Raw genomic sequence first — 17356 nt, 5'->3', positions numbered from 1 at the left:
ACCCCACAGCCCCATGTATTTGGCGAGTGCTTGGGTTGTTTTTTATTATTTTTTGAGGGGGGCAGGTTAAATCTTGTTCCTCTGAAGCCCCAGGCAATGCCTGGAGATGGGACACTGGGTGGTGGGACAGGTGGCTGGGAAGGAGTTTGGGATGTGATGTGTATAAGAGACTGGCTGTAACTCCTGTAACCACTGGACCCCGCTCCCCTCCCAGAGCTCTGGGAAGAGCCTTGGTGTCCTGTCGATCGTTTCCTTTCATCTACAGGCCTTCCCAGCCCCCAATGAATCCAGCCAACGGCACCAGCCCAGTGACCAAGTTCATCCTGCTGGGTTTCCCCTCCCTGAGCCGGCTGGGCCGGGATCTCGCCTGTGCCCTCTTCTCCTGCACCTACGCCGGGACACTGGCCGGCAACCTGAGCATCGTGTGGGCCGTGCTGCGGGACCCCCGCCTCCAGCAGCTGCCCATGTACATCCTGCTGGGGAACTTTGCCTGGCTGGAGGTCGGCTACGTCACGACCACCGTGCCGAGGATGCTCTTTGACCTCATGAATCCCGGTGTCCCCATCTCCTTCCACGCCTGCTTTGTGCAGTTCTACTTCTTCTTTTCCATGGGGGCCACCGAGTGCCTCTTCCTGGCAGCCATGGCCTTGGATAGGTACCTGGCCATCTGCCAACCCCTGCGCTACCCGATCTTCATGTCCCCGCAGAGCTCCTGGCTGCTGGTGGCCTCCTGCTGGCTCCTCGGTTTCCTCTGGTTCATAGGGCCCGTCGCCCTCATCTCCCAGCTCTCCTTCTGTGGCCCCAACACCCTGGATCATTTTATCTGTGACCCGGACCCATTGCTGGCTGTCTCCTGCGCCCCAGCTCCCTGGACCGAACAGACCTTCTCCACCACGATCTCCCTCCTCCTCTTCATCACCATCCTCTTCATCCTGACCTCCTACGGGCTAGTTATCAGGGCGGTGCTGAGGCTCCCTGCAGGGGCCGGGCAGCAGAAGGCCTTCTCCACCTGCACCTCGCACCTGGCCGTCGTGGGTCTCTTCTACGGCTCCGTCATGGTGACCTATGTCAACCCGGCCGCCTCAGGAAGCAGCGGGAAGGTGGTGACTCTCTTCTACACGGTGGGGACTCCCTTTCTCAACCCGCTGATCTACAGCCTGCGAAACAAGGAGATGAAGGAGGCGCTGAGGAGGACGTTGCTGGGAGGGCGGTAGGGGGTCATGTTCTGGTCCCAGTCTGCAGGGACTGGCCGGTCAGCAGGGTGGGCAATGAGACATGAGTCCTTTCCTTTCTAAGGGGTGCTGGCTCCAGCCCTGCAGGGGGAACTCACAGCATTTCCCACGACTGTTGGGAGTCCCGCCTCATGTTAAAAAATGCCCGTGTGACGGCACAGCCAGAACGCAAACGGGAGCTGGGAGGGTTGTGTCTTTGCTGGAGGAAATGAGCCCTGCTCAGTGGGGGTGTGCAGAGGACAGCAGACTGCGTGTGCGGGCGAGGAGGCTGGCTTGCGTCTCTGCTCTTTTTGTGCAGCTGCATTTCCAGCTTGTTCCCTGTATCAATGTGTTCTCACGCTTAGATTCAGAGGGCCACATTCTGCTCCTTTCTCTCCTGCCAGTCTGGTGATGGCTGGAGACTGTGACCCGGGACCCAAATCATGGCAATGCTGTATTGTTTGTTGTAGATCACACTCCCCTTTCACAGCCAGCGACAGAAGCCAGGAGTCCCAGCTTCACCTGATCTAACCCACTGGACCCCACTCCCCTCCCGTACCAAGGGACAGAAAGGAGAAGACGTTCTCTAACCATCAGAGGCACGAGGTTCTGGGACAGTCTCCAAACTGGGGTTATGGTGGTAAATAACTTCATTCGTTTTCTGGAATAGCTGGACAATGTCCGAGCTGGATTGTGTGATGGAGTCTCTTGGGATGGAAGGGCGTGGGTGGCAGCCCTGAAGGTTCCTTGTGGTTCACGTCTGCTGTTCCCAAAAGCTCGTGCTGCAGGGTTTCAGCTGGTCTCCTGCAAGGCTCAGGAAGGGACCCCCCCACTCCAAAATAATTATTTGATTGTTGTCTTCTTCCTCAGAAGCATCAGGGATGGCCATGGCTGGAGACGGGACATTGCCCGGGGTGGCTCCAAGGTGGCACTGAGCATTTTCTGTCCCAGCTGCTCAGCTGGCTGCCTCTTGCTCACGTGCTCAGGGCGTAGCTGGTCACCAGACGTGGGGTGGGAAGGAATTTCCTCTCCAGTCAGACTGGCAGTGACCTTGAGGGTTTTCTACCTTCCTCTGTAGCATGTGGGGTGCCAGGAGTATCCGGGTGGATCTCGCTTACACATTTCCCAGCCAGTGTGGGGACCTCCTAACCCAGGAGTCCAGAATCCCAGACCCCCGTTCTAACCCACTGGATCCCACTTCCCTTCCAGAGCTAAGGATAGATCCCAGGAGTCCTGACCGCCCGTCCCTCCCTGGTCTAAGTCAGTGGCCCCATTGGCCCCTGAGAGCTGGTAAAAGAACCCCAGAGTCTTGGCTCCCAGTCCAGCCCTCTGACCACTAGACGTCACAACCACTGCGTGAATACTAGCTATTAACAGAAGCTATCTGTCTCGGTAGGGTGTCTGAGTTAGAGCCACTTAATAAATCATGCAGCCCAGACTGCAAATCCCCTGGGCAGAACTAGCTTGTTTTTTTGTCTGAACGTTTCTTGCTCTGGATATTGATGATTTGGGGCCGCTGGCGGAGCCAATTACAGAGCTGAGCGGAGTTTGCCGCTGGTTTCTGCTTGAAAAGTTGGAACCAGGCACTTCAAAGCAGAAGTTCTCTCATCTCCTGCGAGAGCTGAGGGCAGATCCCAGGGCTTGGAGCGAGGGGCCGGTGGGAGGGCGGAGATGAGTCTCCAGGGTCCGGTCAGCTCTTGGTCTGTGGCGATGAGCAGAGCTATTGAGTCTCAGGTTCCCATGGACCCCTGCTCTGCTGAGAACAACCCCACTCATTACACATGGGACCCACTGCGCAGAGCAGGCAGCCGTCACGACCGCCTTGGGGTGACAGGGCAGGGAAGATGTGCAGAGGGGCTGGGTGGGCTTGGGAGGGGTCTCCTCATCCAAGTGAGATTTCCTCCCACCCGGGGTCAGCTCTTGGTTGGTTGAGGGGGGCGCCAGGGAGCAGAGCCTGGGTGTAGCTCAGTGCTGGGGGAGAGGGGACCCTCTAAGCAGCGAGAGCATGGGAAAAGGGGGATCTCTGTCTCTGTCCACAGGGGGGATCCCCCCATTCTGAGGTTCCCTGTCTATGCCCCGCACCCCGGCCACACCAGCCCCTTTCTGCAGGGGGACAGCCCCGTTCTCAGATCCCCCTATATGCCACACAGTAGAGATGCCCAAGTCCCTCTCCGTTGGGGGTGATCTCCACATTCTGAGCTCCCCGCCACAGAGCTACACAAGCCGCAGCCTTCACCCCCCACCCCATCCATCACTCCCCAGCCACACCTCTCACCTCACAGCATCCAGCCCCCTGAGCCAGGCCACTGTCCCCCACCCCAGCCAGACCCCCCAGCCAGACCCCTCACCCCCAGTCTGTCCTGCCCCCCAGCCAGGCCTCTCACCCCCAATCTGTCCTGCCCCCCCCAGACAGCTGCCCCATCCAGGCCCCTCACCCCCACTCCATCCTGCCCCCTCATCAAAGCCCTCTCCCCCTAGCCAGGCTCTTCATGCCCAGTCTGGCCAGACCCCTAGCCCCCACAACCAGACATCTGACCACCACTCCCTCCAGCTCGTCACCCCAACTTCATCCAGCCTCCCAGCCTGCCCTGTTCCCCCACCCTCCATTCAGAGCTCTTGTCCCCATTCCAGGCACATCAAGCTCATAAAATCCTAGATGATATAGCTGAGGTTAGTCCTGCTTTGAGCAGGAGGTTGGACTAGATGACCTCCTGAGGTCCCTTCCAACTCTAAGATTCTATGATTCTAAGATGAGGGTTGGAAGAGACCTCAGGAGATCATCTAGTCCGACCCCCTGATCAAAGCAGGAACAACCACAACTAAATCATCCCAGCCAGCGCTTTGTAAAGCCAGACCTTAAAAACCTCTAAGGATGGAGGTTACCGGGTGGGACTCAGACCAGGCAGGTCTGATTGCTGGGTGCGATTCAGAAACGGTAGGGGAGACTCAGGGACGGCAGATCAGATTGCCGAGTCAGTTTCAGGGTCAGTAGATCAGGTGGCTGGGTGGGGCAGGTCAGATTTGCTTTCATTCAGAAAATGGATGTATTATGATACAGATTGTTCTGACCCAAAACAAACTTTTTTGTTCTTTTAAATTTTCTTGATGGAGAATTGGAAAAAAATGGAGGCAAAATCAATTTTTTCCTAGGAAAAATGTCAGTTGTGTGAGAATCTCATTATTTTCTTGAACACATATACTATGGGAAATTCCTGATCAGAAATTTGCACAATATGTGACATAGTCACTTTGTAATGATGCAGTTAATACTCTACCATCTACTGCCTGAATATAATCACAGATGCCTCTTTTAATGCAGATGTGGGGGACTTTTAGAGATATAGCATATTCTTAGCCAATCTGGGTTATGTTTCAGATTTTGCATCTTTTTATTACATATGTAAATACTTAAATAGTAAAATTTCTATTAGAATAATTTATATAATAAGTACCACCTTTTCAGTGAGGGTATCTAGCTAGCTAGCTAGGGGCAAAGGTCTGCATCTCATTTTCTTGCAGCCCACCTAACCCCGCTCTGACGGTTCCATCTTGTGAGGTCCCTTCAAGCCACCAGAATCATGCAGAGTGACCATGGGGTAAATGAGACCCAACCCCATAGGAACTGCTGTAGTCAGTCCAAGCAGGGGACCATCAAAAGGAGTGTCCTGTTACAGACAGGGGCCAGCACTAGATACTTCAGAGGAGGTGCAGTAAACTTGGCAGTGGAAAGTTACAGGATAATTTGCCCCCTGATTTCATTTCCTCCTAAGCACCTGTGGCTTACACGCTAAAACAAGAAGGTCATATCATTTCTCTTCCCTTCTGGTTCGGGAAAGCCTTCACTGCCATAGCACGCGGGACATCCGACACAATGAGCATATATGCATCGTTTGCCTAAAATATGTATTTTGCTTCTTTCTGAACCGTCACATTGGAAATGAGCTGGGTAGGGGATCTCATGGACTTGAATTCTATTCTCCAGGGCTCTAGTCTCAAGTCTTTGCTGACATATGGGCTGGTGGATGGCAAAGGAGACAAGCTTCTTTTCTTGTCTTAACCATGGACTCATTTTCGTATCTGCATCAGATCACTTATTTCATTGGGCCAGTAGTCGACAGCGCTATTCTGGACAGATTGTAGTGTAACTGAAATTAGCATCTGGCCTACGATTGCCATATTTCCATCTGTGTGATCATACTGGGGAGTGGACAGTAACTGGTAAATCTGGCTTCTCTCTGTGTATCATAAACACTTATCTGTCCCGCACTCTGCTTATCATAGACCAGAGTCCTCACTATCATTAATGTAGTTATCCCCACAACACCTTCATGCGGTAGGGAAGGGCTATCATCCTATTTCCAGATGCAGAACTGAGACACAGAGAGACTAAATGACTTGCCCAGGTTCATCCAGGTTCATGTAGAAGAGCAGGTATTTGAGCTCGAATCTCCTAATTCATATACCAGAGACTTAACTCGTAAATCACTCTTCTGTGTGGTCTTGCGCTGGCATATTCCAGTTGCGGCTGTGAATATGGCAGCAGCTGTGGCTATTTGACCATCCACATTTTTCAAATATCCTCCAGCTTTGTCTTTGATGATATATTAGAATTGGAAACATGTCCAGAGAAGGGCAACAACAATGACTATAGGTGTATGGAACAGCGTTGGACAGCTCGTTACCATAAAAAAACAGGAACAGGGATGGAGTTTTCAAAGGAGTTAAAGGCAGTTTAATTGTCTAACTCCCACTGGAGATCAGTGGGAACTGGGCACCTAATTCTACTGGGATCTTTTGAAAAATCCTGGTCAAGGACTCCTGGGTTCCATTCCCAGCGCTCAGTAGGTTTCGTGGTCTAGTGTTTAGATCAAATAACTGGGGGTCAGGATTGCTGGATTCTTCTCTTACTTTTACTGCAGCTGCCTCACTTGGACCTAACAAACATATGTCAATGAGTGCAATAATGACCAGAATCATTATGTACTTAAAAACACAGCAAAAGTCAACAGCTTAATATTGGCGCAGCTGTGAGTGACCTTGTATGGATAGATTGTTATTAGACAAGGTGCAGGTTGATGACACTCAAGAGCACGTAGCGTGGATCCTGGCTTCAGTAGGACCGATCAAACTTACCGTTACCATACGCAAATGGTTTATTGCGGGCGAGCTGTGACTCAAGAGACCAGGATTCAACTCCCAGTTCAGCCCTAGGCTCTATGGGTGACCTCTGGGAATTTCAAAGGAGCCTAAGGGAGTAATGAACTGCGACGGAGTGCCCCAGGCCTTCGTGGCCCCCTACTGAAGGCCCCACGGTCCTACTACACCCCACCCCAGAGAAAGAGCAGCAAAGGTGGGTCCTCAATTCCTGCCTAGAGTTCCTGCACCGAAGCAGCCGATCAAAGCCCACAGGGCTCAGATAAAAGGAGCAGCAGGGGCTTAGTGGGTCAGGACCAGAGGGGCAAGGGTGGGGGCTCTGCTCTGGCTGTAGTCACTGGCCGTAGGAGTGAGAAGACCTGAGAACTGTAACCCTAAAGTAACAGGTGGAGGTGAAGGGACCTGGTGGGAAGAGGCCCTGGGAAGCACCAGCAGCTCATTAAAGGCAGCAACACATGGCTGTTGTGTTCAGGGTCCCTGGGCTGGAACCCAGGAGTTGTGCGTAGCCCATGTTCCTCCACTCGTGAAGTGGCCTAAGCCCCGAGAAGGAGTCAAGTCTCCGTTAGAAGCCCGAGTCAAGGTTGGTAACCTGGAGGGGGTGTCAGGAGCAGGGGGGGAGAAATTGCAGTATCACCCCCAGCCGCTAGAAAGCAGTCAGGAGGTGGGTGGCCTCCACCACAGGAGCCCAGGTCTTTTGGACAGTTTGGGGAGCGTTAGACTTAATATGTCTGGTCCTCAGTCTGTGAAATGGGCTGATAACCCTTCCCTACCTCACAGGCATGAGGATAGATGGGGGTGGTGGGTCATAGAGGAACCAGAGACACGCATGCACTCAAGTAGAAGTTTTATCCTTCAAAGTCGCCTGACTTCTCCCCTTGCTCTCCTCACTGTAGCCAGCGCCAGGAAGAAGGACCTTTGAAATAGCAGCTCTGGATGGGAATTTTCTTTTGAAATTTTGTTGTTGTTTTTGTTGAAAAATGCCAATTCAGCAAAACCAAAACTCCTTGCCAAACAGTTTTGGGTTCAACGGAAAACACAGCTCAAAATATTTTGTGGTTAGAAAATTTTCAAGGTGGTGAAAGCCCCCTGTTTTAACACTGTCAAACCAGAAAGTTTTGTTTTTTGGAGTTAAAATGACTTCCTTTTGAAATTTTAGTAAATATTCACTAAAGACGTTTTAAAAGGAAAAAAATGGTTAAAAATGAAATAAAACATTGTGAAATTATATTTAAAAATATCATTTTTGATTCACCCAAATTGATTTTTTTTTTCCAGATTTTTGGTACACAAAAGTTTTTGAGATTTTGACCTTTTGTCCCGATTGATGACAAGAAAAATGTCTAGATATCAAAAATTTTCATGGGACGGGAAAACCATTTCCTGCCCAGGCCTCCTTTGAAAGGAGACTTGTCCACGTATAGTCTGATAGACATGCACTTTAGAGTCTGCTCATTACAACCAACAGTCCAAGTGAATTTGTTCAGCGTAAAAAGCCATAGGGGCATTAACTCCAATGGCGCTTGGGTGAGTTATGCCAGCTGGGGTATGAGCTGCCTTACGTTAGAGCTGTCTGCATAACAAGCATGGAATTAACTAAGGGCTTGTCTTCACTTACCTCGGAGATTCGGCAGCAGTCGACCGGAGTTACGCAAGGTACGCAAAAAACTTGCGAAACTCCCGTCAACTTCTGTGCTGCTGTTCTGTGCACTGTCTTCACTGCACTGTGCGGTTCCCGTCGACGCAGTGCTACGCCACTTGAGAAGGTGGTCTTAGTATGTCGATTTCTGGATCGACTGAGAGGGTCTTCACTGACCGCTCAGTCGATCCAGATAAGTCGGCGAATTTGTTGCCGTCAGTGAAGTTCCTAGCCTGAATTCGGATTTAGCCAGGAAATGAAGGTTAAAACTTCTGCTTTGACCAAAAAGTGCCATGAGTTCTCCAGGAGCCAAGCGCTGTATTCGCAACTGGGGCTCAGCTCAGATTTTCAGGAGAGCTCATCCCCTGCTGAGCCCCCACGACCGTTCCCTGCTTCCATGCTGGGACAGGGGGTCAGCAAGAACTCAGAGAGAACAAGGCTGTCTACTGAGCCCCCACCATTTTCCCAGCAACACTGTGCTCCCCTAGCAGCTGGCTGGGACACGGCTCAGCACGGACTCCGAGCAGAGAGAACATCCTACTGAGTAACCCCTTCCACTCTGCAATACAGCACCTCCTAGCAGAGCGCGGGACTCAGAGAGGGAGGCCAGGCCTGGAAGATCAGTGCGAGCAGTTTTCTGTGAGAACTGCTGCATTAAATTAAGCAAAGACAGGAGCTTCAGTGTAATGTTCCTAGTTAGCACCCAGTGCAATCTGCAACACCAATCCGTTCTAGCAAGGCCCTCCGACTCGCCTCACTCAGGGAATACATGAGCTCTCTCCTTCGCTGTGCCCCAGGCAATTCTGATAATGCCCGTGGGAGTTTGCCAACGGGAGGGCATCATGATGTGCTTAAAAACACAGCAAATGTCCAGGATTTAATATTGGCGGAGCTGTGAGTGGCCCAGGGGAGTGCAATACACCGGGGGAAAGGGGAGAGAACACAGGGAAGGGCACAGGGAGGGTGCAGGGTTGTAAGAAGCTGCAGAGAGAAAGGACACCTCAGAGCTGAAGAAGGAATTTAACAGAGCAGAGAAACAGGCAGTTTCTCTATTTCTATTGATGGGATGAGCACCGAGGCTCCTCCAGCCAGGTTTCCCCCAGTGGCTGGTACCAGCTTCTCCAGAAGCAGGTGCAAGGACCCTGAAGTGGGCGACTCTGGGCTAATCGCCACAAGAACGCTGACCCTTAAACCCTTCCAGTCCGACGTTGGTTTCACCTGCGGGGACAAATCCTCCTTCTGCGTGAAGAGGTTGGTCAGGGAGATTTAAAGGGGTGAAGGGAGCTCTCAGAGCGTAGGGCTCTGGCCATGGCCTCGCAGCTTGAACGCACTGCCAGGCAGTGTGTCCAGATGCAGGGATTCACAGCCTGCTCGGTGTTTAATGCCACAGGAGACCAGCAGCATCATCTAGCCTGACCTGGAGTTGGCAGGCCACAGAAGTTCACCACAGAGGGCCGAGCCCTATAACTCGTGCCTGCGGAAAGCCTGTCATCCACAGAGGCAATCTTGACTTGAAGACCTCACAAGCCAGAGCATGCACTGCTTCCCTTGAGCGTTTCTGCCAGTGTTACTCACCCTCCTGCATATAAACGTGGGCTTTGTTACTGCCTGGAATTGTTCTGTGTTTAACTCTGGGGTTTTATTCCTGGAGGCGGGAGAGGAGTGGAGGGTGCAGTGAGCTAGAATGGGGGAGCCAGGAGCTAGGACTCCTGGGTTCAATTCTGGCCTCTACATAGCAGTGAGTTTTAGCCCAAACGCCCCTGCAAAGATCACTCAATGTTTCGCCCTTGGTTAATCATCACCCCCTTGGGGGTCACTCGCGCAGTTTGGATCCAGGACCCCTGTCTATTCTCTCTGTAATGCTTTTGTCCTAAAAGAAATGGACTGTGTGCTGTGAAAGCTGGCAGGTGACTGGTCATTCTTCTTGTCCCGGAGACCTCGCACACAGACCTGTGGAGCTAGTCATAGCAATTGCAGGGCAGTTTCAAGCTTAAATCCCTGGTCTAGAGGGAGAGGGAGACGGCTCTCCGCCCAAAGAGAGGGGACAACCGGAGGTGTGTGCTCTAAGGGGCTGCCACGAAGGGGGCAGAGATTCAATTTACCCTGAAACTGCAAGACTCACAAGGGTCTGTTCTGGCCCTAAAGGCTCTGAAAAGACGATCACATGGTTACCTTGTCCTTCCACCCCACCAATCCTCACCCATTGCTTTGACTCAGCCACTAGATTCCATCAGCTGCCAGCTACACGGTGAGCTTCTCCGGGGTGGAGCTGTCTGGGCACCGCTCGGCACAATGGGTCTCAGTTACTGTGTGTTTGCCAAGCACCAGGCACAGTGGGGGGGGAGGGGTCTGTTGCTGTGTGTCTAAGCGGTGCCTACCACAAAGGGGTGCCAGTCCCTGAGCAGCTGTGCAGTGCTTGGCACAAGGGAGCGTCCAGCCCAGGCGAGGCAAAGCAGGTTAAGTTAGGTTAATTAACCTGCACCTGGGGAGAAGCAGGGCTGGAAAGGTTGATGGAGCCCAGCTGGGAAGGAACAGGTGGGGCTGGTATAAAGCCAGGAAGTTGGCAGCCGCCGTTCCCTGGGAGAAGGAAGGAGGCAGTTTGGGCTGGTAAGCCCAGAGAGTGGGTGAACCGGCAGAGCTCCAGGGAAATAGTGAGAGGGGCTGGCAGCAAGCAGCCCATCATTGCTAGACAGAGGGTCCCCCTGGGCTGGACCCTGCAGTAGCGGGTGGGCCTGGGTTCCCACCCCACCCTCTGGGGCAGCGGCACAGACCGGGCCATGGAGCAGAAGGCTGCCTCGGACAATTGTCTGCTGGGACTTTCCTACCCTGGAAGGGGAGGATTTTAATGACCTGGCCAGAGGGACAAGCCACGAAGATAGAGCACTCTGAGTTTCAGAGACACGGCGGGGCACATGGATGAGCAGCGGAAGGAGGTGTTGGGCCTGGAAGGTGAGACTCCCCAGGCACCCTAGCGGTGAGTAGACCCCGTGATGGTCCCGAGCTCTGTTACTGTTTGTCTGTGCAGCGCTGTCAAGCCGGTGTCCTGATCTCTGTGGCTCTGTGTGTCTGGGTTGCACCCGGCCAGGTGGGGTCCTGATCTCGCTGGTACTGTTTGTCGGTGCAGCCCCTGGCAGAACAGGGCTCTGGTCTCAGTTGGGCCTCCAGGCACTACCATGATATACGCAATAAGTATAAATGAGATCTGCCAGGCTGGCCTAGCCCTGGGGCACTTGACTTGAGGCTGTCCTAGGAAACCTTTCACCTCTAGGTCTGCAGGCTGAACACTGCACAGATTGCGAGCAGCCAAGAGCCATGGCATTCAGAGAAAAGGGCTGCAGCCCTTGGGGGTAATTTTCACCAGCGAAGGATCTGGGCCAGGGTTCTTCAGAAAGATGCAGAGACCTTTCCTCCTGCAAAGGCTGCTCATGCGGTCGCAGTGCTGGGCTGCGTTCCAAGAGCTCTCTGTGAAGGAGAGGTGACCGGGTGTGTGCACATGGCGTGTTAACAGACAAGCTGCCAGTATGCAGCGCTCAGCGACGTGTAGCAGAGTTCCTGCCATTTGTAGGAGCAACAAAACTTGCTGTTGTGGGCAGATTGCAACGCAGGAGACTTGGGTTCAAGATTTGCCACAGACTGCCTGGGTGACTTTGGGTGAGTTACCTATGCTGGGCATATCAAAGGAGCATCTGACAACCTCTCTGCTGCTCATCCTGTGAAATGGGGATGAAAACCCTTCCGTCCCTCGCAGGAGTGAGGTTAGATTCACTGGTGTAAATGAGGGGCCATGGAGGAACCCAGAGCGATGCATGCACTCAAGTAGAAGTGGTATCTTTCCAAGGCTCCTCACACTTCCCCTAACCCTCCACTTAGCTCAGCCAGATGCCAGGAAAAAAGAACCTTTGAAATTAAGCTGGACAGCAATTTTCTGGTGTTTTGTGTGTGTGGATCTCTTTAGTTGGGATGGTTTTTGTTTTTTTGGGGGTGGGGGGGCATGTTTTTGGTAGGCTAATGCCAATTTTTCTAAAACAGAACTGCTCATTAAACAGTGTTGGTTCAATGAAACACCTGACCACAAAAAATAGATATTTGGTTAAAAATTTTCAAGATTGTCGAAGCATCCCATTTCAATCTTGTCACAACAGAAAGTTGTAAGGTTTTTGAGTGAAAACAGATCTTGGTTTAGACATTTTAAAAAGGGGAGAAGGTCAATATGGACTGAAAAACTTTGAAATGATCAAAATGAAACATTTATTTTCCCCCAAGTGAATTTTTTTGCAGTTTACACTGTTGAGATTTTGCTTTTTTTCATTCTGACAAATTTCAAAATGTCAAAAATTCTCATGAGATGGGAAAACCTTTTCCCACCCAGCCTTGCTTTGAAAGGAGACCTGCTCACATGTAGTCTGATAGACATGCACCTTGGCGTCTACACATTACAGCCAAAAGCCAAAGTGAATTTGCTCAGTGTAAAAAGACCTAGGGGCATTAACTGCAATGGTGCTTTGGTGAGTTTTGCCAGCTGGGGATATGACCTGCCCTATGTTAGAGCTGTCTCTGTACCTACAATGTAAAGAAGTGTCTGTGTTAGAATTTAGCCAGGAAATGAAGGTTCAAACCTCTGTTTTGATCAAAATGTGCCGTGACCTCGCCAATGGCCATGACTAATGACCCAAGCACTGCATTGACGCCCTGCACCCTGACTCAGAGAGTACATCTACACAGGGATAAAAGACTTGCCACACAGCCACGGCTGGCACAGGTCAGCTGCAGGTTTTTGATCCATGTGTAGACATACCTAGAGAGAACAGGGCTATCTACTGAGTCCCCACCCTCTTCTCTCCAGCACAGTGCCCCTGAGAACTTTCCTGGGACATTGGGATTAGCACTGACTCCAAGCACGTCCGAGTGGGTCGCCCGCTCCACGCTCTGCAAAGCAGCATCTTCTAGCAGAGCTCTGGGCTCAGACTGACTGGCGGGGGGGCTGCATGTGTGGAGAGGCCAGGCCTGAGATACCAGCCAGAGCAGTGTTCTGTCAGAATTGGTGCATTCAATGAAGCAAGGCACTTTGGTGTACTGGTCTTTGCCAGCACCAGGTGCAATCTGCAGGAGTGCTCCATTCAAGCAAGGCCCCCCAGGCTCACCTCACTAAAGAAATACGTGGGTCGTCTTCACTTTGCCCAAACCAGGCTTCTAATAATGTCCCCTGGAGGCATCATCATTATGTGCTTAAAAACTCAGCAAAAGTCAACAGCTTAATATTGGTGCAGTTGTGAGTGACCTTGAGGGCGAGAAATACACAAGGGGCTGGGCCGGGGGGGGTGAGGAGGAGGAATGGCAGAAACAAGGTGCAAGGTTATAAGACGCTGCAGAGAGAAAAGCTACGTCAGAGCTGAAGGAGAAATGTAAACAAATGAGTCATAGAAACAGACCCCCACCCCTCAACCCCCTCAGATAGACACTGAGGAACAAGGAGATGAAAGACACCCTGATGAGATGGGGGGGCAGGAAACTGCCCAGGCCTGAGCTATGATTTATCCTGCCTTCAGCAGGAGTTGCCTGAGAACTGGCTGACTTGGAGATGGTTCTCAGGACTCCTAGTTCTATCTGTGGCTTTGGGAGGAGAGTAGAGGTCTAACGCTTGAACTCCTGGGTTCTAGCCCTTCTTCTGGGGGCGTTTGTTCCAATACTTCTATGGCTAGAGAAGCACAGCTTGGCATGCGTGACTCTTGGATTGCATTTCTCTTTCATGTGGTAAGAGCAAGGTGGGGTGTGGGGTCAGGACTCCTGGGTTCTTTTTCCATCTCTGCCACAGACTCACTGTATGACCTTGGGCAAGTCACTTGGCATTCATTTCTCCATGAGGGTTATTTTCTGACTGCACAAAACCCAGGGCGGCAAGGCTAAATCCATTCAGGCCTGGTTGGAGGTGGGGCTGCAGTCCCAGGAGCCATAGAAAAGCCATTCTGATTACTGGTGGGGAGGGGCATGGGATTAGCATCGTGGGGCAGGAGCTGTGTTTTGTTCTGTATTTGTACAGCCCCTGGCACAATGGGGTCCTGGGCCGTGACTGTGGCTCTTATGTTCTAATGCAAAAGGAAAAGGAAAAACAGAATTTCAGGATCCTATAAGAAGGGATCCCAGGGAAGAATCCAGCATGTTTGACGTTCTTTAGGGACATAGCAACAGCCAAAGTGCATCAGCCCATTGGTTCGTCCATGCCCTTCTCCCACCCCTTGGAACTGTCCACGCTCTTCAGCTCCTACAAAGAAAATTACATAAGTCACCCCGTGTCTTATTTTTGTAAACCCCCACCCCGTCCCCTGCTATGCCACACGAACTCGTCTTGTCTCCCATCAGCATGTCCCATCTTTGGAGCACACTCTGTCCGTCTGTCTAGTGCCACACTCAGCACAATGGGGCCATGAACCTTGACAGGGATCCTGGACAGGCCCTTCAGTGCTACAAAAGACCATGCTCAATATTTCACAAGGAGGCTGGATCTGTGGTGAGGGCGCTGGAGTGGGACTCCAGACAGCCCGTCTCAGTTCCCAGCTCCGCCGTAGACTCCCTGTGTCATTTGATGTGTGTGTGCCTTAGTTTCCCATCTGTAAAATGGGGATAATGATGCCTCCTTTGGCGATTTAGAGCATCAGCTCCTTAGGGCATGGACTGACCCTGCACAGAACTTGCCACAATGGAGCCAGAGCTCTAGGCATTGTTAGAGATCCACACGGCGTTAAATAGGACAGATCCCTGACTGCTGTGAATCTGCTCTACCTGCCCTGGAGTCCATGGACCAGATTCCCCAACTGGAGTGAACCAGCCGTAGCTCCACTTGAGTCAGTGGTTCAGATCACCAAGTGATGTCAAAGTGGCCATCGCTATATGCAGTGAGATTTCTATACATTTCTGGCCCAGTAGAATTACTTTCCTTGGTGCCCAGCTGATTGTGTGTTGTTGTAAGCAGGTTTTCAGTTGCAGAAGCTCCTTTCCCATCTAGAGGGTGATGTTTACCCCTGTGCAGGTCCCTTGAAAACCCAATTTTCCATCAAAGAAAAGCTTCAAAGGAAAATGTACAACTAGTCCTTGACAACGACGATGATGAGGGGGTTTTATACAACTCACAATGTTCATGATTCATATAAATGTCTGATCCTTTTCTGAAATCTACTAAGCTGTTGATCTCAATAATATCTTGTGGTGATCAGTTTTTCGGGCTAAGTGTGCAAATATAATAAATATTTTAGGACTTAAGTGGTATATAACCGTTAAACTCACCCTCTGCAAAAATGAATGAACATAATATCACACCTTCACTTTAGGCTGGGAATTTCAAAGAGGCCTAAAGGGAGCTAGGTGTCTAATTCCCATGGACTTTGAACTTCCTTGGGCCCTTTGGAAACCCCAGCCTCGAAGTCCAACTTTTTTTTTCCTTTCATGTTTTTATTGTTTTGTTAAATTTCACTTTTTCTTTGCCAGTCTCATAAATGGGTCCAGTCCTCTCCACACACTGGTTTCCAGCTTTATTTTTAATTTGCACACCAAGAAGAAGCAACTTAGAGACAAGTTCCAATAAAACAGCTGAGGATGAAAAACAAACAAAAAAAATCCTTCATTTTAGTCCTAGGTTTTATACACATTGAATGTTGCTCAAAATTCAAACACAATTGATGGAGAAGACACAATACCTACGTACAAGAAGTCCAAAATACAGTGCCTGTGAGGAGTGTAGAGTTCTCACATCCATTAAATCTCCTATTAGCATGTTTTCTTCCTTTTTTATTTCTCTTTCTATCTCTCTGTCTGAGTAGAGGGTAACATTTACAAAACCACCAAGTGACTTAGCAGAGTAAGCCCATTTTCAAAGCCATTAAGAAGCCCAGTTCTCCCTGGGAGCTAGGTGTTTTTGAAAGATCCCACTGGGTGCCTAAATATCTCCTAAAATGTGGCCTAAGCTCTAGATTTACAAAGAGGATGAGGTGCCTAGTGGGATGCACTAAGACGTCTAAGTAAGTCAGATGCTGCTGACATTGGGTCCGTGCCAGCTGATGAAGGGAATTATTTTCTTCCTTTTTTTGAGTTTGCAGAAGATGCTGCCCTGGCTCCTGTAGATTTGTGCAATGAGGCTGAGATTTTCAAAGTCAGCTAGAAGATTTGGATTTCCAATTCCTATTAATTTTAATGCAGACTGAGTGTGCCTATCCTTTAGGCAGCTTTGAAAATATCAGCCTGAAAGCATGTCCAAGACAGCTAGATGCTTTTAGGAGCACTTCTATGATTGGTAGAGCTCCAGATATACAGGTAGGGCTCTACGCGGAAGGAGAGAGACAGACTCTCACAGAAGCCACATAAGAGTCACGCGGATGAATTTGTAGACTTATTTCAATGCTCACCCACATGCTACTTCTGCAGATGCAGCACATCAACGTGCAGTCGTCTGACCCCCTCTCAGTTTCCTCAGAGCCCCTTTCACCTCCTTGTTCCTCAGTGTGTAGATGACCGGGTTCAGCATGGGCGCTACCACATCGGCAGAGATCTGCAGAGCGGTTGCCACCACTTTGCTCAGCTGTGGCTGCGTGTAGACCAGGGCGCAGGGCCCAAAGAACAGCGTCACCACTGTCAGATGTGAGGCGCAAGTGGAGGCTGCTTTGCGTCGCCCTTCGGCTGAGTTCATCTTCAGGATGGAGTAGACGATGCGGATGTAGGATAGGAGGATGAGGAGGAAGCAGGTCATGGGCACCAGGCCATTATTGGAGAAGCTCATGGTCTCGATGACGTACGTGTCCGCGCAGGCCAGCATGGCCACGGGGAAGATGTCACAGAAGTAATAGTCCACCACATTGGGCCCGCAGTAGGGCAGGGTGAAGGTCAGGATGGTGAGAATGGTGGCGTGAAATGAGCTGGTGACCCAGGTGCCGGCAGCCAGGATGGCGCACATCCTCCAATTCATGATGATCAGGTAGCGCAGCGGATGGCAGATGGCCACGTACCTGTCAAAGGCCATGATGGTGCAGAGCAGGCCCTCGGTGCAGCCTAGGAACTGGTAGAAGAAGACCTGGGACATGCAGCCACCCAGCGAGATGGTTCTAATCTTGGCCCAGAGATTGACCAGATATTTAGGAGTGCTGATGGAGGCGAATCCAAGGTCTACCACAGAGAGATTGCAGAGGAAGAAGTACATGGGGGTGTGCAGGCGGGAGTCAGCGAGGATGGCTGATAAAATGAGCAAGTTGCCCAGCAGGGTGCAGAGGTAGAAAGCTAAGAAGCTGATGAAAAGGATAGTCTCATGGCCTTTGGTGTTGGGGATCCCTAACAGAATGAATTCCGACACCACAGTGCGATTCTCCATTTCCAT

At 51.1% G+C, this 17356-nt stretch overlaps 2 protein-coding genes across 2 annotated transcripts; one reads left to right on the top strand and one right to left on the bottom strand.

The window, feature by feature from the left end:
• Positions 1–281: 281 nt before the first annotated feature.
• On the top strand, positions 282–1214 carry LOC137144264 (olfactory receptor 11G2-like). Its single transcript, XM_067534466.1, has one exon. The coding sequence runs from the start codon at positions 282–284 to the stop codon at positions 1212–1214; it is 933 nt and encodes a 310-aa protein (XP_067390567.1).
• A 15209-nt stretch (positions 1215–16423) lies between these two features.
• On the bottom strand, positions 16424–17356 carry LOC137144268 (olfactory receptor 10D3-like). Its single transcript, XM_067534471.1, has one exon. It carries the CDS (start codon positions 17354–17356, stop codon positions 16424–16426), a length of 933 nt encoding a protein of 310 aa, XP_067390572.1.

This window comes from Emydura macquarii, unplaced genomic scaffold (genome assembly GCF_026122565.2).
Source record: "Emydura macquarii macquarii isolate MOO-44397 ecotype Brisbane River unplaced genomic scaffold, CSIRO-AGI_Emac_v2 contig_3438, whole genome shotgun sequence".
Lineage (NCBI taxonomy): Eukaryota > Metazoa > Chordata > Testudines > Chelidae > Emydura > Emydura macquarii.
The sequence above is the reverse complement of the archived record's forward strand: the minus strand, read 5'-3'. Positions and strand labels throughout refer to the sequence as shown.